The sequence below is a fragment of the Tubulanus polymorphus genome, chromosome 2, assembly GCF_964204645.1.
Source record: "Tubulanus polymorphus chromosome 2, tnTubPoly1.2, whole genome shotgun sequence".
NCBI classification, from domain to species: Eukaryota; Metazoa; Nemertea; class Palaeonemertea; order Tubulaniformes; family Tubulanidae; genus Tubulanus; species Tubulanus polymorphus.
In genome coordinates this window covers 10727384-10752336 of record NC_134026.1, presented here as the reverse complement: position 1 = coordinate 10752336, position 24953 = coordinate 10727384, and the positions used below count along the sequence as shown (strand labels likewise).

General features: G+C 39.7%; 2 protein-coding genes across 4 annotated transcripts in view; one reads left to right on the top strand and one right to left on the bottom strand.

Moving 5' to 3' along the window:
- LOC141900312 (uncharacterized) overlaps positions 1-11576 on the top strand; it is a 33230-nt gene extending 21654 nt beyond the window's left edge. The window contains exons 7-12 of the mRNA XM_074787142.1: positions 2741-2831; positions 4155-4211; positions 4295-4388; positions 7146-7264; positions 7517-7680; positions 8940-11576. Of these exons, the coding sequence (XP_074643243.1) occupies positions 2741-2831; positions 4155-4211; positions 4295-4388; positions 7146-7264; positions 7517-7680; positions 8940-9072 (658 nt within the window). The 3' untranslated portion in view covers positions 9073-11576. The remainder of the gene's footprint in view (positions 1-2740; positions 2832-4154; positions 4212-4294; positions 4389-7145; positions 7265-7516; positions 7681-8939) is intronic.
- Positions 11577-12655: 1079 nt separating this feature from the next.
- Positions 12656-24953, bottom strand: part of LOC141900378 (protein HIRA-like) — a 57695-nt gene continuing 45397 nt past the window's right edge. For 2 of the 3 annotated variants that reach the window (XM_074787249.1, XM_074787250.1), the window contains exons 21-25: positions 19810-19915; positions 18903-19028; positions 17827-17990; positions 16736-16824; positions 12656-16169 (exon numbers count right to left, since the gene is read on the bottom strand). In XM_074787249.1, coding sequence (XP_074643350.1) covers positions 16056-16169; positions 16736-16824; positions 17827-17990; positions 18903-19028; positions 19810-19915 — 599 coding nt within the window. In that variant the 3' untranslated portion in view covers positions 12656-16055. The remainder of the gene's footprint in view (positions 16170-16735; positions 16825-17826; positions 17991-18902; positions 19029-19809; positions 19916-24953) is intronic. The other variant, XM_074787251.1, reaches the window with a different exon arrangement.

Sequence of the window (24953 nt, the reverse complement as noted above, 5' to 3'; positions counted from 1 at the left end):
CATTGCACACTGGCTGATTCATCACAGACTACCGCAGCGAATCCTTGGGCTTGTTTTTAGACCAATATTTACTTGCCGGGGTCCAGTCAGGTGTTATATGAGCAGAATTTCTTTGTCAAAAGTTTGAGATAAATCTTCTCGAACCTACTAAAATGCCCTGACTGGCATTTAAAAATACCTAAAAATCAGGGATAAGTCAGGGAAATTGATTGAGATTGCTAGATCGCGTGCAAAATCAAACAGTTTCTGTTTATGTCTTACATATTAGACTGTGTCAATTGATTGCATTCTTAGCAGATCAAGTCGGGGGGGGGGGGGGGGGGGGAAGAACAATGTCAATGTCAATGAATAGTCAGGGAGAAAGCAAGTCAAATAAAAATGGCCACCCTGATTATGTAATAAAGTGAGTTAAGGTAAAATTGGTCAATAAACCATCTGGTATCCTCCGTACATTGTCTATAAGTAACTGGCTGGTGATAATCTGTCATTTAGGATCTTCCCGTCCAAGCTTATCCATCAGAAATGCTTTTAATTTCCCTGTTAGATACAGATATAGGCTTAGTATTACTAGTAAATGTATGTAGTTTTACTCGACTCCATATCCCTATTTTGACAAAAATACTCCCAAAAAACTCAAGAAATCTAGTGCATTTTGAGCACACAAATAAAAGTATATACCGGTAATTGTATTTCTTGTGAAAATAGATTTGAAATGGAAGTGAATGATATTTCAGCCGTCGAACTAGAGCTGAAATTATCATTTTTGACCCGAGTTATATATTCCTTGTGTAAATCAGCACAAACACCTCATAGACCTTGATGTTATTCAGAGCTCTCTATTTTCTAAATAGTTCAATTGATATTTGGCTCCCACGATATCAATCATTGATTGTTCAGGAGTCATTCTTAATTGCATTTTCTTGAGAAATTTGACGTCCCTCAACACGAAAGACTAATAACTTACTTCGACATGCCGACCGGTGATAAATAAAACCGCTTCGTGGTTACCAATCAATCGAATTACTTCTAATACTCTTATAGCTACGAATGTTACATACAAAGTTACTTACGTACGAGGCAATGACTGGTAATCATATCACGTGAATATACCCATGGATTAGTTTAGTTGATAGGGATACATTGTAACACCACTACTCTGTGAAATCTGTAAGGGTGTCTTTCAAAGCAATGTTTGCTTGTCACAGTGACGACTTTAAGTCCTCAATTAATAGCGACAACAGTGCTTAATTATTCAATCTTGTTTATCTAGTCAGTGAACTTATTGTTATTGATGATCTTCATCATCATTAAATGTTATCCAGAGTGTTACATGTATTCGGATTTCACTCAGGCGTATATTTCAAAAATTGCGGTGTCACCTGAATAAGAACATGCTTTTCTCGCATTATTTCACTATTGGATATTTGGCTAGCGCAGGAATATTGAATAGTTTAGTTGACGGAGTACATGTACACAAACTTGATTATGCTCTATGAAAATATGCAATCGATTTGATTGGGAACGTTAGTATTTCATTGATATTCGTTTTGCCGAGTGGATTACAAAACACATACTTATCAGCATGTATATGCCTGAACCAGAGAGTTTTCTGCGTTTGATGGAAAAGCCTGTTGCTAAAATTGAATCAAACAAAATAAGGTATATATTATGTATGCAACTAGTATACATAGACAAATTGTATCTTTTTGGAATGATCATGTCATTAGTGGTAACAAATGCTTGATTTTATCAAAACTCAATTGTTCAGTTTAACTCAAATCGTGCAAGAATCTATAGCCATTTCCTCAAATTAAAGATGTAAAGAAACAAAAACAAAAACAGAGGTAACAGAGAAAAACCTGTTTGACTGCTTGGTATGCAAACATAAGCCACTAATGTTGGCAAATATTGACTACACTAACAAAATGCCCATAGCACATAAAGCTTTGGGAGTAAAAGTATAGTTTACTTCACTAAATGTATGTAATCAAGTCGTGTAGAAATATTATACTTATGAGAATTCTAGTTGGTTAGTCGCTCATAAAGCTTGTATATCGTAGATGGTTTATACGATCGATTTCACGAAACTTGTTTTCCTTAAACTGAGTTTAACTGTTCGGTGTATGCAGGTAAAAGAGGTTTTTATAGAATGATATAGCCACGTTCACGCTCTCCAGTGAGTTCATTCTATATTGGCCCATTCCTGAAACAACAATTTTAAGCTGACCGAACCAGACATGGGCGTTTGCACATGTTTTATAATCCGCTTGTATTACTGGGCCCACTAGACGCAACATGGATTGAAATCAGAGCAGTTTCTATTTCTGCACACAGAGCAGTCCTCGATTTTTGGTCAAACTTGTAAATAAATTGCTCCATTCCAAATTGAACAAACCAGTTAAACGCAGAGTTTTCGCACATGTAAATGCTTTCTCCATTCTTGCAGCGTGAATGTGGCTTATGCATTTGAACTTTAGAACTTTAAACCCCGTGCCCTAGTTTAATTGTAATTTACACAGTTTCTTCATTTTTGCCATCTCAGTGATATCAATAAAGGATTGTCTTTGAAACAGAACTCGAGTTTTATAAAACCTTCCCTTTGGAAATATTGTGTTTTACCTAGCCGTAGTGTTGGCGCCGTTCACAGTTGGACTAGTTATCGCTAATGAATGGATTTGCCTGATTGAATGTGAATTGATTGCCAGGAAACCATGTAAATCAGTATATAATGTTATTGCAGTGAGCCAGAACCTGTCAAAGTTGAGCCACCACTTCAAAGCACGGATAATAATATGGGCACAAAGACAGAGAAGCCAAGTAAAAACAATGAAGTAAGTGCATATCAACAAATTCATTGTATCTTTTTCGAAACGCGTCAGCCCCTTTGATACTCAGTAACTGGGAGATTTTATGTCTCGGAATGCCATTGTTTTACAAGATGTTTTAGAGATGTACTACAAAGTGCGTTGGCAATGGTGAATTGCAGGCGGCATTATATCAGGGGATTTTCCTATTGATTTGAATTCAAATGCTCCATTGCCAGTAAAAACGCAGCATTAGGCAGGGGTGGCAGTTTATTGGGAGGAGTTGGTATATCGGGGTTGACTGTATCGCTATTGTGTATGAATCATCCAAACACGCTAGACTATCGATAACTTCTCACTTACCGGTATGTTTTATCCAAAGCCGTAATGATTTGCGTACTACAGTCGACTATGCTTATATCGATAGAAATGTAGCCGACTGTATGATCTTTACGATTTGACCGTGTTTGAACAACCTTAATTTGCCTTCACCAATTTCACTATCAACTGTCACTGGACTGGTAGAGTGTGAATACTCGATTACACTGGCTTGATTTTGCACAGCAGAACACATGAAAGAAAGCTACATTTTTGTTTTTAAGGCACAGCGGACAAACAACAAAAAATCATCCCGGCATTAAAAAGGCAAACGAAATGCCTGGTTGCATATTTATTGGTGGACTTGTTTCCAAATTCTTGCAGTTCCTGAGGGTTAACCTTCCATGTTCGTTATCCATTGAATTTTTGAATTTTTGATAGATTTAACTCATTGCCTGCCAAAAACGTACTGGTACGTTTGGTATCTCCCATCACTTGCCTGCCAAAACCGTGCTGGTACGGTTGACTTGTTGCTTAACTTTAACAATAGATGGCGAATTCATTGCACAACACCAGTTAGTTTAATGCCTTTACTACTAAAACAAACTATCATCAGTCGTTCAATGCAGTGTGTTAGTGACATCATCTATTGAAATGGGGTCTGAACACGTATGAATGGGCATATTTTATTAAAAAAAACCCCACTGCTCTGGTGATTGCTGCAGATTTTATCACTTTTAGAAGAAATGCTGCTTATTTTCCATGAAAAAGCAAGACCAGATGAACAAAATAAACAAATTTGATGATGATATCTCTTTTAGTTTTTGTTTTATGAATCTCTGAAAATCACAGAAATCCTGGCAAAGCGCAGAATTTCCTGAAAAATAGGCCTGGCAGGCAAAGAGTTAATTGAATCTCAGATGTTAAATTGACCCTGTGTGGATACCCTTTTGTATTGTTTGCCAAAAGTGGATTCCTGGATTACTGAAGTCGACTGATGATGAATGTGGATGTTATTACTTAATATTTCAGGATCATAGTGAAATAAAGATTATTCCCAAAGTGGATAAATCAACCTTTGATATCAAGGTATTTTACATTGCATAGCATCGCTTATAAAAGCAATCTGAGACAGAAGAATTGAATGCCAATGATCATTTTGCTTTTTGCAGAAACTTACTTCACAAGGCGCTGTAACTGGGCGTTTAGCATTGTCTAAACAATCTTGTCGGTTTGAGTTGCCAATGGACATGAGAAAGTTAGAAAGTAAGTCAAAACATTAGGCCTTTCTACACAAATTATGATTAAAAGATTTACATATTCAATGAAAAAGATATCTGTGAAAGTTAGTTAGCGATGATCTACCGCTCACAAATATAACTGCATTTGGCAATGGCTTGAGCGATGGCTCTGGTAGAATGCGTCGCTTGCCACAAGCCCTTTGGATATTTTTTCCATATTTCTGGCTCGCGTTAGCTAGCCTATGTCAACGGTCTGGCGGATCGATAAATCATTCCTATGCTTAATACACTTCGCTCAAAGCTATTTTTAGCAAACTCAAACGCAATTTCGGTAGCCTATAATTTCACTACTAATGGGCGAATTGAGCGGTTTAAACAACAATATATTTTGTAATTAGTTTTTCTTTATGTTGCGCAAAGTTGAAAGTCGTGGGTTTCTGATTTTTTAGCCCACTTGGGACTTTAGTCCCAGTGGGCCATTGCGTTCACTTTTCGTCCGTCGTCCGTCCGTAGACGGAATCCAGTTATTTTGGGAAGTTTTGAAGACGCTTCAAGGTAATGTCTTGATATTTGGTTTATACATATATCTACCCTAGACACATCTTCAGCCCAAAAACTGGCCCTGTCACAATCAAGATGGCCGACTGGCAGCCATTGTTGTTCGTCAAAATCAGCACTTTCTACACTTTTTGGTTTACCTTTGTCAGCGATATGAAGTTGGCATTGAGCCAATTTCATGTAAAATCGCGGTACGTTTTTTTATGTGAGCATTTGTTTCATTGGTTCTCGGATTAAACGACGTATAATCGATGCGCTTGAAGACATGACGAACTCTGTCGATGTACATGGTCAACTTTGTTAAAATTCTACGATAAACTGTTTTTGGCGGGAAAATTCTTAGCTCTCGCGTATAAAATTGCAATGACCTCGATTGGGGGGTGTTGTCTCTACGAGCGAATGCGATTGGCTGTTTTTGGGATATACGGGGAATTCCGGGGCTACTAAAATAATTATGGGAAAGCCATAGAATGGCGAACGTTTCATTGGACTAGGTGCCGTATACGTGCAAATTTCAAATGCTCATTGCTGATGAGAATGTAATTATTTTCCGCCATAGGTATTGTTTCATTTTAATACCCGGTGATTGATTTGATTGACACTGAAGTGCAAGCGAACATTCACTTACACAAGGCCTCCATGTGCGCACGGAGTGCTATAGACTGTTGCATACACAAACACACGCTCGTACAGTATACACTACTATAGTGATACTGTAAACGCTGCTTGCTGGCGCGTCTGACATTTCATCAACAGAAGATGAGCGCTATGTTTTCTGTTTGATATAATTTATAATAAATTGTGATTTCTTGTGACCTGAAAATATTAAGCAGCAAACTACAAGTATAGGTCGAGGTCTGAATATTGTAGTAGTAAATTCCAGGATTTAAAACGATCTAATACGCCGATTTCTTACTGTGCCGGTTTAGATTCCGCGGCCATACATTGGAAGAGGTTTCCAAGACTAAATATTCAGCCACCCTCTGATATGTGACATCATATGAATTTTATTTGAATATTTTTTCATATTGTGAAAAATATTTCTTTGAAAATATAAAATAGTTTCCCTGCCGCCCCTACCTGTACCCTACGAAATGTATATTTTTGGTCTTATTTGACTACAAAATAATTCTTTGAGAAAGATGAAATACAAGATAGAACTTTGAAGTCACGAATTAAAAAGATTTTTCAAGCAATGCCCTTACCCCAAACAACCTCTAGCTTTCAAGGTAAACCACACTTTGCCCATGGGCAATTTATTGAACTTTTTGAGGGAAATTTTGAAGACACTTAAATCAATTACCTTGATCTTTCGTATATATTTGAATCCCCCAAGGGCCCATCACCATAAGAAAAATTGGGTCGATTCGACTCAAGATGGCCGTCCTATGACCTTTTTAGTGCCCAAAAATGTCAATTTTGGCCCAAATTCTGAGTCCTGTAGCTTCCTACTGGTTTGCCATTTCTCATTGCAATTTGTGAAGGGTATTCTTTGGAAAGGGATGTTTTATACCTGTGTCAGGAATTTTTGATCGGCCAATTATGACGTAATTGGCGGCCATCTTGGTATCATCAGCACTCATTCGTAGTTGGGAAAAAGTTTTTCCAGATTATATTGATACCTAAGCATATTTTGTTACCACAATCAATTGCTTATTGTAGCTCATGACATTGTCTATGATTGTGGTGAGTTTTAAGGACATTAGTTATTCTATATGGTCACCAGGGGGCGTTGAATAGTAGAATAACTTAGTATTTCCTTATTAGATTGGTACCTAGGCATATTTTGTTACCATGATCAATTGCGAAATTGTAGTTTATGACATGTTCTATTATTGTGGTATGTTTCGAGGTCATTGGGTGTTGCATATGGTCGCCAGGGGGCATTGAATAGTAGAATTACTTAGTATTTCCACATTAGATTGGTAACAAGGCATATTTTGTTATCACAATCAATTACAAAATCGTAGCAGCTGACATGTTCTATGATTGTAGTGAGTTTCAAGGTCATTGGTTTTTGTATATGGTCACCAGGAGGCATTGAATATTGAAATTGTTAGATTGTTGAGCATGGTAGGCATGGTGTCCCTGGACCCCTAGTTTTAGAAATTTACCAAAATGATATCTTGTACGATGCGTGAACAATTAAAATGTAATAAGTTCATCAAGTTTAGATATTTTCACCTAAGCTTATTTTCATGTGGTGTACTTTAAAATTTTGTAGCTATGTCCCCACAGGAGTATCTTCGTGAATACTGCGTAATTTCCTCCAGAAGAAATACTTTGTACAGCAAGATATTCATGAAAAACAAGGATGGAAAAATTGGAGTCCTAACCCCAAAGGTATTCCTGAAAGTGCTATGTGACTTCCTATTTAAAGCACCTGGGATCAGAGGTCTAAAATCAAGGGCAGTAATAAAAAATGCTGGTACTTGTTTTGCTGCAATTTTATTTCATAAGCTCTTGACTTCATGGACTTTCGGACCCATGTAAATTTGATATATGGTAGTGGGTAGTATATAAGGATTTAACAGTAAATTAATTCACCTGTTGAATCATCTTACAGTGTCTATTTTTTATGTTACCATCTTTCAGGATTTAGAAAAGGCATTGAAGGATGTTTTGATCAATTCAATCACAGCCGAACAAATGAATTACATGTTTGATCTGATACAGATCGATGAAGACAGCAAAATTGACCAGAAGCTGTTTTCAGGCATTGCGGCCTTAGCGGAACGTTTGCTTTATCAAAAGTTTGTGTAAGTTTCAAGTGATTACTGGATCCAATTCCTCAGGGGTTAAATGCGTAATGCCATTCTTTGCATCATCAAGGCTTCACCTTGTGTTCTGGACCTCACCTTTGACATTTTGAGACCTTATTGAAAATGTTAGATGTTAAAAACACCCGTCACTGCAAACCTAAGACAATAGTCATTTTGTCACCACGCTTTGAAAAGTGCCGGGCTGCTGATTTAAAAAAAAAAAAAAAATTTGAAAGTGAAATAATATATTTTTTTAGCGTACTAAATGATGTTTAAAGGCTTCAAGACATTGAAATACAACTTGAAGTTGATCCCTCCTTGTATGTGTTAATCAGCCATGTTTCCTCTCACTTTTGATGTATAGAAATCCTCTCTTACATTTGTCAAGGAAACAGTACAGGAGCCCATTAGCATTCCAATTATTAGTTGATGAATTGATATTGAATTGAATAAAACTAAAAAAATGTCAGCATAAGATGCAAAACCAACAATATCGCTTTGACAGAATTCCACCTTCCCCTAGTATTGAGGTTCACTAGGGCTTTGATGGTTTAAAAAATGACCACCACCGGATATGAGACATCATTATATTGGTAAATCTTTATGGTGTTTCAAGGTCATTGGTTTCTGTATATGTTCAGGGGAAGTTGAATAATGGAATAACATGGTATTTCAATGTATATTGGTACTTTTTGGAATATTTTGTTACAACAATCATTTGCAAAATCATTGCTCTTGATATGCTCTATGATTATGGTGAATTTCATGGTATTTGGAATTTTTATATAATCACCAGGGGACATTGAATAGTGGTATTTCCATATATATTGGTACCTAGGCATAATTCGTACCAGTAACCACAATCAATTGCAGAATTGTAGTGCTTGACAAGCTCTACGATTGTGATAAGTGTCAAGCTCATTGATTACTGTATTAATTCACCAGGAGGTGTTGAATATTGAATTGTCAGATTGTCAAGCATTTCACCAAGCGGGCATGGTGTCCCTGGATCCTTAGTTTTCTAAACTGTTTGTTCAGGAATCACCATGTTTTTGACGTCTGGAAAGCATCTATCACTGATGTAGGGGGGTCAGAGTTCACATTGATAGCTGCATTAGGTTGCCCTCTTCATCAGAAATAGTTACAACCTGCAAATTTGACACTCATTTCTTTTGGACGGCCTTCAAATTTTCCTAGATCCACCCGTAATCCATTGCAACAAGTTGCACTATATGTGCTGACATCTTTCATTCTAGCACTGAGGATACTGTTGATTTACCTGATCACCAGAAAGAACGTATTGAATCAGCTGACTTCTGTGCATTGAACTGGAAATTTCATGGCGTCAACGTCAATCCATTTGTTGAGAAAATACTGCGAGCGTTATGATCAATGAGGCGATGTATGTACTCACATACTGTACATGCATAAAGGTCGGGTTCATTGTGTTCGATGAAAGCAGTGAAACAATCAGGTCAAAGTGGTTTCAGGACCTACATAATGTTTCAGGCGGTTTGTTTAGAATCTATTTTTCAAATTGAAAAAATCATAGGCTACCGAGCTGGTCAATATTTTACATTTAGCAATTTAACGTTTTTTAAGATTAAAAGGGAATTGGGTGGGTCAATTTTGGACATCAGAATCTTGAGAAACGAGGTATCTATTTTTCATCTAAAACTTAGCTCAGGTCGACTTATGACCTGAGTAGGTTCTTGTAAGAACAAAGTGGTAATGTGACCGCTGATTGGCGATTCATTTGTCTCACAATCTTAAGAGCACTCGGGTTGACTGTGACTCGATCATCGCCAAGTCGGAGTCGTGTGACGCAACATTTGTTGCTGGTTGACTACAACATCAAGATCAGTCGTAGGAAATAGAACTGGTTCGATTCCTACAATTCGGCTTACGATCGGTCTGTGATCAATCTGGCATGGTCATAAGTACACTTCATGTTGGAAAGGTTCCCCATAGATAATCGCAGACTTGACTGCTTATAATCCAATGATCTGATCGGAATCTTTAGTCCGCCTGAGTTAGGTTAACACCATCTTTCGAACCAAAAAGAATATAACGTGCTCTGTCTTTCTTAGAAATGTTATTTTCATTGAATGCATGTTAGATTTGCTTCACCTAATTTTGTAGATTGTTGGCGATAAGTCAGCACTGCCATTAAAAAGGAAGTATAATCAAAAATACATACAGTGGACTCGGCCCAAGTCGGATCCGAATAACTCAAATGTTTTTTGAAAACCTGGTGGTAAGGCGGGGTGGTGGTGAATGGGAGGGAGGTATATCGGAGATTGACTGTATATGAAAAGCATACCATCCAACTCAGATATCCATACTCGGTTCCATAAGATGCAACTTGAGCGAAGTCTACTGTATTGGCAGTAACAATTTATTAGGGTTTTCTGATCATTCGACTATTGTTATTTGTTTGACTCTGTGTACTGAATTAAAAAGTATTAGTGCCGTCACCTGTCTTTGAAGACTAAACATTTTTAACGACATTCAGACATGAGTGACGTAGTGATATTGCAACAGAATTTTTATGAATCGTCGCCATTGAAATCGCAGCATGTTGAATAAAAACTGAACAATTACTTCTAGTAAGCTAATTTATTGCCTCCATGTAACAGTAAAAAAATCCATGCTGTGTTAAGGTGTACTTAAAGTCACCCTCTGATATTAGAATTGAACAAATAGATGGCAGCACTTATTAAATTCTACAATCACGGGATGGGGCTTAGAACTACAATTCTGACAATTTAATTCTCCTCCTGACTAAAAGAATCATTAATGCAGAAAATCTGTGATCCCTGCTGTGCAGCTTTATTATTTATTTTTTCATTCTTGAGAAGCACAGAACGTTTTGACGATTGGCTGTTTCTTCTCATTTGTTAAGTGAATTGTTAACCAGTCTTTTACAACATAAGTATGTTATACATCCATTATGATTTATTCGTAAATCTGAATTCCCCTTTGTTGGATTCCCTAATTCACTTATGCATATTATGTCTTTATGAATTTTCGATGTTTTAAATACTGTATAAGAAGTACAGTGGAACCTCGTTAATACCAATCTTGTGGACAAAAGTGAAATTGTCGTATTACCGGGTTTCGGATTATCCAAATCAGGATTGATATGAATATGTTAACTGGGTAATGTTGGTAATCATTGTAATAAACGGGTTTCCTTTTTAACAGAATTGTTTTAACGAGGTTCAACTGTATAACTGTCTCATGGTTTTGGCAGAATTTGCAGAAAAGATCTTTTGTGTCTCATGTGTAAAAAGGTACTACCGGTAGCGTTTTCAGGAACAAATTGGGACAAAACATTACAAGAAAAACAGACCTTACCTGTAATTACATCATTTTTCCGTTGGATTAGATTTCGCCAGATATTCGATTTATTCTATGAAGTACAGTAAAACCTGCTTAATCCAGATCATTTAGCGTTGCGTAGTCTACATGAATTGAAGGCAGGTCTCATTTGAAGACGAAATGTGTTCTGGTTTATGAAAGGAATTCTGGGAAATGCTTAATACAATTCTGGACGATTCTTTCTCAGTTCTTGACTTATCTTCAAATCTTACGACTGTGAAACTGGGCTCAGTATTACAAGCAACTCCCGCCCATCCTTGTATCAGGTATTTCCTAATAGGAATATTCTGGTTAAAACAAACTCACCGAAAGAGTATTCCAGAATCAGTTAAGCCCAGTTAAAACTTGCCTACCTGGTAAGTGTAAGACATTATGCCTAAGATGTAGGTATGCATTAAACTGATCAGTCTAGCAGATATTACTGTACATCTGGGGATACTTTTATCCGTCCTACTCAGGTCTTTCAAATGTTTGCCGTGTAAATCTGTATTACACATATGAATTGTTTTCCAATGATTTTATATAAATAGAAATATTTACAATGATCCTACAAGTACAATTGTTTATATTTTGGAGTTGGAGTCGTTACCAGTCGACCAGAATCCATTCGGGCCAATCACAGCATTTGTTGAATTTCTCGTTAAATGAAACAACCAACCAAGAACGTTTTAGTGAACAAGGAAGTTTTTCCCAATTAGATATAACCTCATGTGCAAAGGCGCCAGTAATGAAATCGCGTGTCTTCAGGCTGGGGAGCTGGCTGGTGGAAATGGGAGTGATACCGGACCCCTGGCAAGCGAGGATGCATACCATACAACAACTCAGTCATCAGTACTTGATTGATGATGTTTAAAGGAACATCTGGCCTCCACCAGTATCACACAGCTAATCTGTTTCGTTCCCGGCAGGTGTGGTGGGTCTGTAAGAGACACTCAATCAAAAGAAATTTACCAACCAAATAAATAACTGGGACAAACCCTATTTTAACATAAAACCGGTGACAAATAATGAGCACTTGTTATATACTTTTGATATCATTTTGTGCACTATTCTTCTAAATGATAATTCACTACTTCTATATTCTTTTGATAAAATTGATAAGTAATAACTGGTTTGAATGTAAAAGCTGTATTTTCAGTTTTGTATGTTCGATTCTGATGTAAATTTTACACAATATTGTCGATATTGAGCTCAGTTTCATACAAATTTCAGGTAGAAAGTTTTTCAACTTTCCCCCCAAAATGATGCCCAAGAACTGCAACTGATATGTTTACCTGCATATTGTTTTATAACGATAGGATTCCAGTAACCGTTGATTTAGTGGATAACTTCTTATTTGAAATTTCATCCTGTAGTTTCCAATCGTTTACCATAATATTGTGTTTGGTGAAAACTCCATCAGCAGCCATTACATAAAGAACTAAACAACTGAACTTTGTGCCTACGTTATAAATGAATGATCCCTTTTCCATCTAGGGGACACATAAATCTGGTACCGCTACTTTATCTAGGAGAGAAACACCACAATTCAGAAACAACGAAAGATTTGGTAGATTTATTACAAAAATTCTCATCAGGGAGAAAGAATTTTTTTTTATTCAACCTGGTGGGTTTTGTTGCATAATAGAAAAAGGGTGCATTTACAAAATGTATGAAACAGTTAAAACCATCCAACAATAACTCAAAGTGCATGTTAAACCTTGTTCATAACAATCATGATATACACTGCATCCAAAGCTGATACATGTACTATAGCAGGGTCTGATCTAAGGAATGAAAGCCACTTGCCCGGGGGCAAGCATATCTGAAATTTCGCTTGCCCCTCCAAAAGCTACTTGCCCTACACAGGCAGTCCGATTGGTGGCACTATCATCCGTTGTATCGAGTGGGAAAAAAGTTTTCTGACATTAAATTTCACTAGCCCGGGGGACAAGTGATAATGATAACCTACTTGCCCTGATGAGAATATACTTGTCCCGAGCAATCGGACAATTGCTTAGATCGGACCCTGTATAGATATTAACCCAAACGCACATAGCAAGACGAAAGCCGCAAATTATCCTGTGTGAATACAGTTTAACCTTGTTACAACCGTAACAAATACAGACTGGCGTAACTCAGACAGCTAAAAGTTGGTTAAGCCGGCCAAAATTCAAGGTCCGATTTTTTCAGACCACAAAGTCTGATTCAAGAAGTCAGAAATTCGGCTAAAATATATGTTCCGAAAGTTTCAAAGCAATGAACTTTTCAATCTCTATGTCAGTCAGCTAATTTCAGTTCTTTTTAAAAAGATTGTCACTGGCACGCATCTATTATGTACCGGTAGATCGATTTTTCTGTCGACAGAGTACACATGTTACGCACATGTTTACAATAGTACTCGGCTACAGAATAGTGTATTGGTTCCACGTCACTAAAGCCGGGCATAGGTCGGTTGCGACACGATTATCAGCGAATGTGTGCGACTAGTTTCTGCCAGTCGCAAGAGCGCGTAGGTCGAAGCGACGCAAACCGCCATTCTGGTTGTCACATGGTAACTAAAAATGGCACTAAACCACACAAAGTTAAGAATTCCTGGCTATTACAAGGGAGAAGTGGGTTTCTAACTATCAGAACGAACACAAGAACTCACTCATTGCTCTACCGCAATTTCTATCACCGACCAGTTCCATTCCATGATTGATAGACTATTTGGTAATAGTCTTGACATGAAGCTCAAATACTGGTCTTAATGGTCGAAGCAAGATGAATACAAATGGATGAGATTAAATTCTCGATAAGAAATTTTATGAAGCCTTCAAAAAAAATGATTTCAAAAAGCATTTCATTACCATTGTGGGTTCGAATCCCAGTATTACTGGAAGAAATGGTGTCACTCCCAGTTGCAAGAGCGACTGGCGTCGCTGCTGGCAGTCGCAACCCGTCGCAAGGTAGTGTAAGTCAGTTGGTCGTTGCGACGCCATCATGGCAGGTGCAGTGAATCTCGTTGCAAGGCCAACCTTTGCCCGCCTTAAGTTGGTAGGGTTAAGGGTCTTAACCTGTAGCTTCCTTGGATTTTTCTTTAAAAAAACCCCAAAACCCGACTTACTCATAATCGGAATTTTCTAAGTTGGACTTTTCCCGTTGTCCCAACATGTCCGACTTATGCCAGTTTTACTGTATATAGCATTTTTCCCAAGTAAGACAATTTAATTAATTTCACACCGGATATAACAAACTGTCGGTTATAACAAGCATATTTCTCAGTCCCGTGATGTTTTCTGTAACGAGGTTCCACTGCAATAGGCTTCCCCATGATTGGATCATGTACATGTGAACGTGCTGTCTAATTAAGCATGGACCAAAATGATGCCAGCTGCGATTGCCACTTAGAACCCAAAACATAAAATTCTTGCCTTGTTTTATGACTGTATGCATTGCTCCAAAACACGTTTACCAAAAGTTTCACTTGACACAATATTGGGTGAATTGACTCATCGAAAACATACATAAGTACAAAGCTACGTATTCAGGGGTAATTTCTGATTTCTATCAAACCTACTCCACGTACGATATATAAATGTTTAATACATACAGTGTATTTCAATGTGGATTAATTTCACAGGTCCCAATCAACCTGGATTTACCTAAGTAATGGCTTTAACTGATACATTGAACATCTTTTACAAACTATCATGCCTGGCTGTTTCCTTGTCTTAAGATTTCGATGAGGTCCCAAGCTATTCAAAAATAAATCAGCAACAAGGGCTAAGTTAGACAAAACTGTTTTTTTTTTAGTTAATTGCTAACTGACTCGTTTTGGTTTTACACATTTGGGAAATTAAGGCCAAAATCACTGAGAAGACAATTCAAAATCCCACACTAAGAAAACAAGTGATGCCATGCCCCCTTGGGAAGTGGTTTGAAATACTCAACAATGACTATGAGGTTATAGTTTAAACGTTGAATGAATAAATTTATAGCTTAAAGGAAACTTTTTCGGACTTTATCTTCCGTAATGTTAGTGTGTGTTTTCTAGAAAACACTTAACACATATGAGAACTTATAATGTGTCTCTAATAATGTGGTTATCAATGTGGTTTGATATCATTGGCTTTAAAGAACTCCTTCGATGTACTGAAGGTAACAGTTCTCAATCTCAAGAAAGTGAAGCAGATTAAGAAACTTCAAGTGAGGCTCAACAAATTCAACAAGATGGGAATGATACACTTTGACAATAGAATTGCAATCAATAGAAACATAGCATATTAGCTTGTTCAATAACGTCCTGGACACACTAGGTGAATTCGGTGCCGAATCCATTGCTGCCAAATTTCAGCTCATGTGTCCATAGTTGCCACTATGCCAGAAATGCATTCGCAAATGGCTTCTTCAAATCAAATGTTTAATATTTTTGGCTGAATTCTTATTCACTGCCTTTATATTTGCCGAATGTGTATGGTTTGCCGAAGATATCACAATATTACAGATTTCATTAGCTAATCACTAATGTCGAGAAGTCACATGATTTTTAAAAGCCAAAATGGCCCCAACCACAAAAGATAATCAACTGGTTAATCAAGCAGAGAATTGGACGAGTGTATCAACTCAATCGGGATAAAATCGGCAAGAATGTAGTATTGATTCTTTTGGTTGAATGATTTGGGCTGAAATTCACCTGGGAATTATGTAAAATCCTAATAATTATTGTCTTCCTCCAGCATTCAACATTTTATTGGAAGCAACGGACACTACCATACCACTGAAACTTAGTTGTCATATTCTTTCCTCTATCTTACACGTATTCAACGAATAATCAAAGTAAAAATTCATATGAGCACATGATTTTCTTCAACAATTAAATGCATGTATTATTGCTGTAGAGTTTCGATAAACTTCCGGCTGTTTGACTGACCTAAGTTTTTTTCAAAAAACCGTAAACTCATTCTGTAGTTCCAACAACAAATGAAGTCTCGCTAAAATACATTATTGTATCTGTGTTATAAATCTCAAGTTTTCGTCGAGTCTAATTGTTCTTTGTACTCAGTGAATAATCTCTGCAGCGTTAGATTGGAACCAATTATGGGAATAATCTCTTCCAGTAATTTTCGTTTGTCTAAAGACTGAAAAATGCAAAAATAGAAAAAAATATTTGCATCACATTCTCTACCAAAATGTCTATGCGGATATTTATGCAGGTTTCAATTTAGCTCTTCTAATTCTGTTATACTCTTCCAAGGTTCATAGTCTCCACGACAAGTCTCATTCCATGACTTTCAAGAACCTTTTGTATCCCAATTCCATGACCCGATTGTACACTAACTGTAATTTCTAATAAATACTGTTCACCATTTTGGTCCAGGACATATTCTCAACAGGACTAAAATGGCAACTTCAAACGAACCCCATTCTCCACTGTGTATGATTTTAAAGGACTTGAATTGACCCATTCCCATTCCACCGCTTTGTGGTCAAAATGAATGCACCAGAAGAGTGTATTCATTCATTTTGACCACATTGCAATCATCCTATTCAAGAATACCATAATCCCTAAAACTAATACAATAGCGTTTGTAATCTGGATTTCCATTGACCATTTTCAGGAATTGCTGCCTAGAAACCTGCTTAAAATCTAGTGGTAAAACTTTGTAAACTCACTCATTTAAATAGATATGAAAGTAGAACTTACCAATATTTTCGGTTCCCATCCTGAGGTTTTGGTCTTAAATAAAGGACCCAATAAGTTATCACAAACCTCACGAAGCTTCTTTTCCAAACCTGCAAAAGAATTACTGATCACTTGCTTGGAAAGCCATTATCTATATCTATCTCTTATACATTTTCATTGTTTTATCTCCAGTGAACTCCTCTTTCCACGGAGCCTTGATCATCATGCGTCACTAAATTTTTTATATTTCCCTCATTAATGCACGTGATGACAACATATCGTCACCATGACTGGAATTCACATGGAACAAAATGCTATGTTAATTCCAATTCATTTGAAATAATCTGGAGAAAATGTATTGGTCCTTTGTGATCTGAGGCAAGCGATCTACTGTAGAAAACTACTGATACTATTTTGAGGCTAACCATACTATAATCATACTGTATAATACTATAATTGTCAGTGGTCGGGAAATGTTAGGGAGGTTAGGCCTACTGTATATATCATAGTGATTTTGAAGACTGAAGATAGTGTGTGTGTGTTTTCATCGTTGCATGGATCAAGATTATCTTGAACAATGCAAGATGAAAACATGCAGGTGGGAGTAAACTTCCCTGAAGAAAACAATTACATGGCCTCAATAAACCCAAAACATAATACAGGCATAGGGCAATACAGACTTAAACCAGGGATGAGAAGCCGACCTATAAAATCCACGGTATTTTTTCTTAATTTACACACGTGAACCAGCTGACAGCTTAGCCATCAGCAATTGTGAGCACAGAAGGTGCAAAGCTTTTTCGGGGGGTTTGGGAATTTTTGAAATTAAAAGCATTTTCCGAGCACTTCGAGTGCTCTCGAACCCATGAAAGACTATTATATTTTGGAATGTAATGGCTATTTCCAATGTAGCATACCCTCATTCCATGACAATCAGCATCTCATGCATTACGCCCTGAATTATTGCAGTTAAAATGTGCCCATGAATGTTCACTAAAAATCATCACACTACAGTGTATCATACATAATATCTGAAGGCATTCGCCACGTACATGCGACAGTAGAAGGGCGATATAGAAAATTCACATGTAATGATTATAATCTATACATACCTTCTTGTACAATATAGCGAACGTAAGCTAGGAACCAGAAGTGATATTCTTTACCGGATTCTAATGCCAATGCCGCGCACACTTGTTTTTCGAGATGACTAACTGTCGTACTCTGCTGCAGAGCATGGTCCGTGTTGAATACTCGGCTGGCAAGACGTCCACCTCTACAAATATGAGTGCATGTTCTTACAATTCTTAGGATACATATCAACTTGATCTACATCTGTTTTGCAACAGTATGTACTTAAAACAGGACCTTTAAAGATTTTTTTGTTACTTCAAATGTTTTGTACGTCACTGTGGAACTTAACTAGGGGTCCAGGGACACCATGCCCTCTTGGGAAGTGCTTTGAGCTGCTCAACAATCTGACAATTTCAATATTCAAATACAAATACGTGTATGTGAAAGATCAAGATAATTGATGGAAGCGCCTTTAAAATTTTCCCTTGAAACCTTCAATAAAGGACCATGGGTCCAGTAGGATCAACTGAGTACATTTTAGTTTTGAGCACAAAAATCACTTTGTTCTTAGATTTGCAATAACGTATTAACAGCTGATAAAGATGAAATCATGATGTACTGTGTAGTAACATGTTCAATTTTGATGATATACATGTTAATGGGTTTTCCCTATTACTCACTAGCACATGGCAGAACAATCAATATTTCTTGATAATCTTAACATCATTTAGACTTCTAAAGGGCTTTCAAAGTGTTGCCTTTCTGAAGGGCTTTCCCTATGATGTCATCATCCAGAAGCAAGGTCAAGCATCGATTAGCACAAAAATCATTAAAATTTTACACATTTTCTCCTAGTAGTTCCAAACGCCTTTGAGCTGATGGACAAAACCATATCAATTCCAGCACCTATTTCCCTCCTAATGACAAAATATCAGCTGTGTATATCCAGTGGTTACAATTTGTACCACCAAAAGCTAACAGAAATTTACTTTCAGGACCAATCTGACCATAGTGATTAGGAACAAAAACTTTTTTTTGCTCCGAGCATTTCCATGTTTGTCTGTGGCACTACCTGGGATGTATCTTCAACATTGAATACTACTAAATAACATACCCTGTAGTACGATTTTGTAATGTTGCTAGCTGCCCTCGTTCAGTGAATATCTGAGTTCTAGATGGCAGACTGCTATGGTGGTTGGATACTTGTTGTATGGAATCAGCTGTACTGGCCACTTGTAACCTATAGGTAATAAGAATCAATAATCATGAAGATAGTCTATAAACAGTGACTGTATACCCTGGTGTTGATGATTAGCCCTCGCAACAATATCAGGGGTCCAGCAAAACCTTGCACACTATGAGTACTTAAATGCTTGACAATCCGACACTTTGATCATTCAATGCCTTATTATCTGGAGAAAATTGGAGAAACCTATTACTTCGAAACTACATTGATTACTGTATTAAGACAATCCTTCGAAGTGTTTTCAAAGCTTTGCAAGATAACTTGATTCTAATGGAAAGTGAGTCAGAAGTGGGCTAATGAGTGGCCTGAGAAAATTCATCAATCATAGTTATAATACAGTAAGTGTGGCATGTTTATTAACTGGTACAAATTAAGAAACCCTGTACCAGTAACAAAACCGGGGGTTATTGCCGCCAATGAGAATGCAGAGGCTGTGTAGAGAATTCCACTCGTAGCAAGAGGGGATAGACAATGCAGTAGGACAAAGATGCTAGATTTCATCGAAGAATCAATCAAAATCAATACATAATCTTAAAAAAATTTCAGTTGCTTTCATAGTTAATGATGAGAAATAAATTTGCTTATATTCCCTGTGGTAAAGTGATACCTTTGGGGACCATTTCTTAGAATGACTTATAGTTTTATGAATCATAACAATACAGTACTAATGTAACTTAAATGAAATGCCAAAATCATTCTGTAAAAGAATGACTAATAGGCCCCAGATGATACTGCTATTTTGTTGCAAGAACAGAGTTTCGGCATAAATCCTTACCAGGATCCTAATTCCGGTCTAAATATATATGAATAACCATTTGACAGCGATATTATTGGAATGCCTTGTTCAGTTAGCTGAGACGCTTCTACTGTCACCTGTAAGTCTAAAAACAAGAAAATTAATCATAAATACAGAAAATTAATCATAAACAAATTATTTGATGTCTTGGGAAAAATGTTTACTGTTTTAGAGTAAGCTTTTGTGGCAATAGAGCAAATAAGCGATGTTCAGAGAATTCAGCCAAAGTGTGTAATAGTGGAAATAAATACTTTCAAATTAATTTCATCTTTAATAGTTACCCTTCAAATCATAATTTTCCAGAGTAAAATTTGTATTTCTGAGGGATACTTACGTGGAGCACATTTTAGAAGTTACCTTAGTTTGGGAACTATACCGCTAAACATTTTTTGGAATAACCACTACCGTACGCCGCCACGAGCCACATGACTCAATTTCTTCTGAAACTCAGCGCAAAGAGCCGAGCGGGGAAGGCGGGCAGGAATATCCTGTGAGTAAGTATCCCTCAAAAATACAAATTTTACTCCGGGAAATTATGTTTCCTTCAGGATACAAATGTGGGGCACATTTTAGAAGGATTAGCCAAGCACCAGGCGGTGGGTAAGGCTCCCAAAAGATGTGTAAAGGCAAAAGCCTAAAAGCACGTTCAACGTGAAAATTACAATTTTTGGAACTAAAATTTGTATTTCCGAGTAGTACTTACCCTTTCCTATGGTTTTTGCCAATATTTTCTAAATTTGGATTTATCGCCAATGGTTTTTCTATACGACCCGGCCCTGCGGTATTGCATTTAGCCACCGGCGAAATCCGCCATCTTTTTTCGTCATAGCAGACCAAAAAAAAAAACAGCTATGCGGGGCAGGTGGGCGGGATTCCCACCATAGGAAAGGGTAAGTACTACTCGGAAATACAAATTTTAGTTCCAAAAATTGTAATATTTCCGTCGAGTACTGTACCCTTTCCTATGGTTTTTGCTAGACTAGCCTAGCACAAGGATGGTGGGAAAGGTAGATAGAAAAACCACCGCTCAAACGCAAGGTAAGAGGGAAAAAGAGAGCACTTACCCAAGCACGGAATGGAGCACTGTAGCACAGGGAAGACCGGTTGGCCACAGTGAGTCCGTCCAGCTCAGGGGCCCCCCCCAGAATTTTGCGAAATTAATACTTGCAGATATGAGCCCAAACTATGTACAAGGATACACCCCCTGTGATCCTGATAATGCTACATAAATATTCTACACTAAGGGGTCCGATCGGAAAGAACGGACACCTTGAGCCATGACAACAGGACCCAGTGAAGCTAATGAGCCTAACTGGCCTGAAACATCCCGTAAATAAAATGACGTGAATGTCGACGGTGAATTCCAAAAGGCGGCCCGACAGACTTCCTCCAACGGAGCACCCGAAAAGGCTGCGCAGGAAGTAGCCATAGACCTCACTTGATGAGAAACGACTCCCTCCGAGGAAAGATTCTCCTTCAATAAAATGTCCTTGATCATTGAAGAGACCCATCGGGCTACTGTGTCCCGCGAAATATCACCCTTTAGGTGATCCAGCAGCGGAATAAATAACCGCTCCCGTGAACCCCTCCGTGAAGCAGAGCGATCTAAATAGAAACACAACGCCCGCACAGGACATAAAGTCCTGTCCGGGATGCCCGGTTCCACTCGATGTTTTAGGGCTTCAATTCGCCATTGACGCCCAACCGAGCCTGGTCGTTGGTTCTTTGCCAAAAATTCCAAAGCAGGCCGCAGCGAAACAAATTCATTCGCTGGCCCAAAGACAATGTGACCTGGTCGGACTGAAAGCGCATGAATCTCAGAGCGACGGGCCGAGCAAGCCAAGAACAGCAAAAATACAGTCTTTTTTGACAAATTTGCAAAAGACGCTGCCGAAAGAGGTTCAAATGGAGCCTCCATTAACTTCTTCAAAATTACAGACAGATCCCATGGTGGAACTGTCCTTGTTACCCGAGGCCGGGAAATAGAAAACCCAGCAACCAGCTGGGATATCCGATGATCCCCTGCTACATTTGGCCATCCAGAAGCACGCAATGTATGAGAAATCGCGGAGCGGTAACCTTTAATAGTTATGACCTGTAAACCTTTTGCTACAAATAGGTGCAGTAAAAAATCTGCCAATTGAACTACAGAGGGTGAGCATGGATCAATTTCCCCTGCAGCACACCAATCCGCAAAATGACTCCACTTGGCATCGTAAATGGTACTTGTTGATGGCCGCTTAGATCCTGCGATAAAGGAGGCAGCCTGTTCTGAAAAGCCTGAAGCTGACAAGGATCGCTGGACAATGGCCAGGCGAGCAGATTTAACCACTGGCTGTTTGGATGATGCCGAAAGATCCCCTGAGACAGAAGCGATGGGAAATTCGGAAGAATCCTGGGGTTGTCGCACAGTAGGTTGAGAAGTGGTAGGAACCATTTCTGAGCCGGCCAACATGGTGCTACCAGAACTATGTTGCAATTGACTGATCTCTCTATTTGATCCAGTAAGCGCGGCAGGACTGGTGTGGGCGGGAACGCATACGCATGCATCCCCGACCAGTCCAGAGAGAAGGCATCGACCCCCCACGCTTCCGCGTCTGGAAACGGGGACACAAACAGAGGACACCTCCGATTGAACCGGGTGGCAAACAGATCCAGCAGCGGATTGCCAAAAATGCCCCAAACCCGATCGGCTACTTCTTGGTGGAGAACCCATTCTGTCGCAATAGCCTGACCTCGACGAGACAGAGCATCGGCCATCACGTTCCTTTTCCCTGCTAAATGTGCCACAGTCAGGGACACGCCCTTTGTCTGGCACCAAAGAAGAATTTTGGCCGACAGACCTGTGAGGGTTTCTGAGTGAGTGCCCCCTTGGTTCTGAAGGTAAGCCCTCACTGTTGAATTGTCTGTGGCTAACCAAACGTGGTGGCCCTCCACTCTCCTGTGAAAGAACTTCAGGGCCTTCCACACGGCCAGCATTTCTAGGAAATTTATGTGGTTGGTGGCCTCGTAGCGAGACCATTTCCCGGCTTTGACTCGGTTCTCCAGATGTGCCCCCCAACCTTGGTGACTGGCATCCGTGAATACACGAACTGGAGCCTCTAACGGGGCTAGTGACACCCCGAGCCGAAGATTCGTAGTGGCCGCCCACCACTGAAGATCCGGACTTAGATCGGTTGGAGGTACGGGAATCAAGGCCTCCCAGTTGCCCTTCGACTGAGACCAGAAGACCTTCCAATATTGTTGCAAGCGCCTGCTTCTGAGGCGGCCTAAGGGCACCACCAGACCCATGGAGCTGATGGAGCCTAGAAGCCGTGACCAGTAACGAGCTGTTCTCGGGGTTGTGGACACTCCCGCTACAGCTTCTTGAAGTTTGGCCACTCGAACCATAGACGGAAAGACTTTGCCGATTCGGAGATCGAAGTCCATGCCGAGATAAGTGAACTGTTGGGCCGGCGTCAACTGAGATTTTTCCCTGTTTACGCGGAACCCTAGCTGATGGACTAAGTCCAAGACTGAGGTCATTGCCTCCCGACATTCCTGAGCCGAATTCGCGACTATTAACCAGTCGTCGAGGTAAACGAACAGTCGAACACCCCTTGACTGAAGTACCTTCTGAACTGACTTGACCAACTTGGTGAAAACCCACGGGGCCGTACTGAGGCCAAATGGAAGAGACCTGAATTGGAACTGGCTGCCTTTCCACTTTATCCTGAGAAATCGCCGAGATTTTGGGTGAATTGGAACCTGAAAGTAAGCATCTTTCAGGTCCAATGAAGCCGCCCATTGACCCGGACGGAGCCCTTGAATCACGTCCTTGGGCTTGGTCATCCGGAACCTTGGAATGTCTAGGTGCCGATTGAGGGATGACAGATCTATCACTGTCCGTTGACCCCCTGTGGCCTTTGGTACCATGAATATTCGAGAAAACCAGCCGGGAGAAGTTTCGTTGCAAACTGGTTCTATCGCTCCCTTCTCTGCCAGTTCCTTGAGAGCCGGAGAGATTAAGGCCTCCTGACCTGGTTTTGGCCGCATGTCGGGAGGTGACCTCATCAGGCGCGGTCGCCTTAGGAAACGGAGACGGTAGCCCCGAGAGACGACCCGGGAGGGCCAACCGTCTCCAAAGAGGTCGGACCAGTGGGTTGCTGCCTGCTGCAGACAACCTCCCACTGGTCCCAAGAATTCATTTCGAGTTTTTCCGAAAGGAAGAGCCCCTTTTTGGAGCCTTCCCCTTGCCTCGATACGAACCGGAACTGTTACGACCGGACGAGGCTTGACACGATTGTTGAAGTTGCGCGCTAGTTCTCCAACCGGCATCCGAAGCCGCCTGAGAAAGCGCTGAAGTTTGAGATGGTCCTGTTTGCGTCCGTGCCGAACCTTGCGCCGCCGGCGTCGGACCAGAACGCTTTTTCCACGGAGTTCGGGGGTTGGACTTGGCCTGAACCTCCCGAATCTTCCTCAGCTCTGCGGAAACCGGAGCGCACCAACCGGAGAAGAGACGTGAAGACGTCCCCAATGGGGCTCTCAGCAAAGCATTGGACACCATATCCGGTAGACGAGTTTTGGCACTGGAGTCCATCACTGACTGACGGGAGGCTAACACCAGATTAGCCTGACCCCGAACCGACAACGGAATTACATGCGAAACAGACCGAGCCAAAGATTGGATAATCCGGTCCATTCCCTCCAGTTTTAGGGCAACTGACTCTGGGTCGGAGCCCGCATGAACGGCGGCGTGAGTCTCGCGAAGCTCACCCGTCAACACCTTAAGTGCCATATCTTGAAACGAACCAACCCTGGTAAGATTGTCCAGGATTGACGTCATGGCCACCAAACCGGACTTAGGCAAACGAATACCCGACTGTGCTGTAACAGTATCCGGGCTGATCAAAGTATAATCAGCATCCAGGCAGTTATGACTGTGATCCACAGCACCTGGAGTTGCGTAATACGCCGAGCGAAATGCGCCTATAGGTGGATCGGTTGAACTAAAATATTTCCCAGATTTCATACCCCGTTCTGGAGGGGGAAATGAAAAAGTTCCAGGCCGACATTCACCCCATAATTGCGTATCCAATCGAGCCCATTCTCTTGAAACCGCTGACGATTCCCGTAAAACGTTA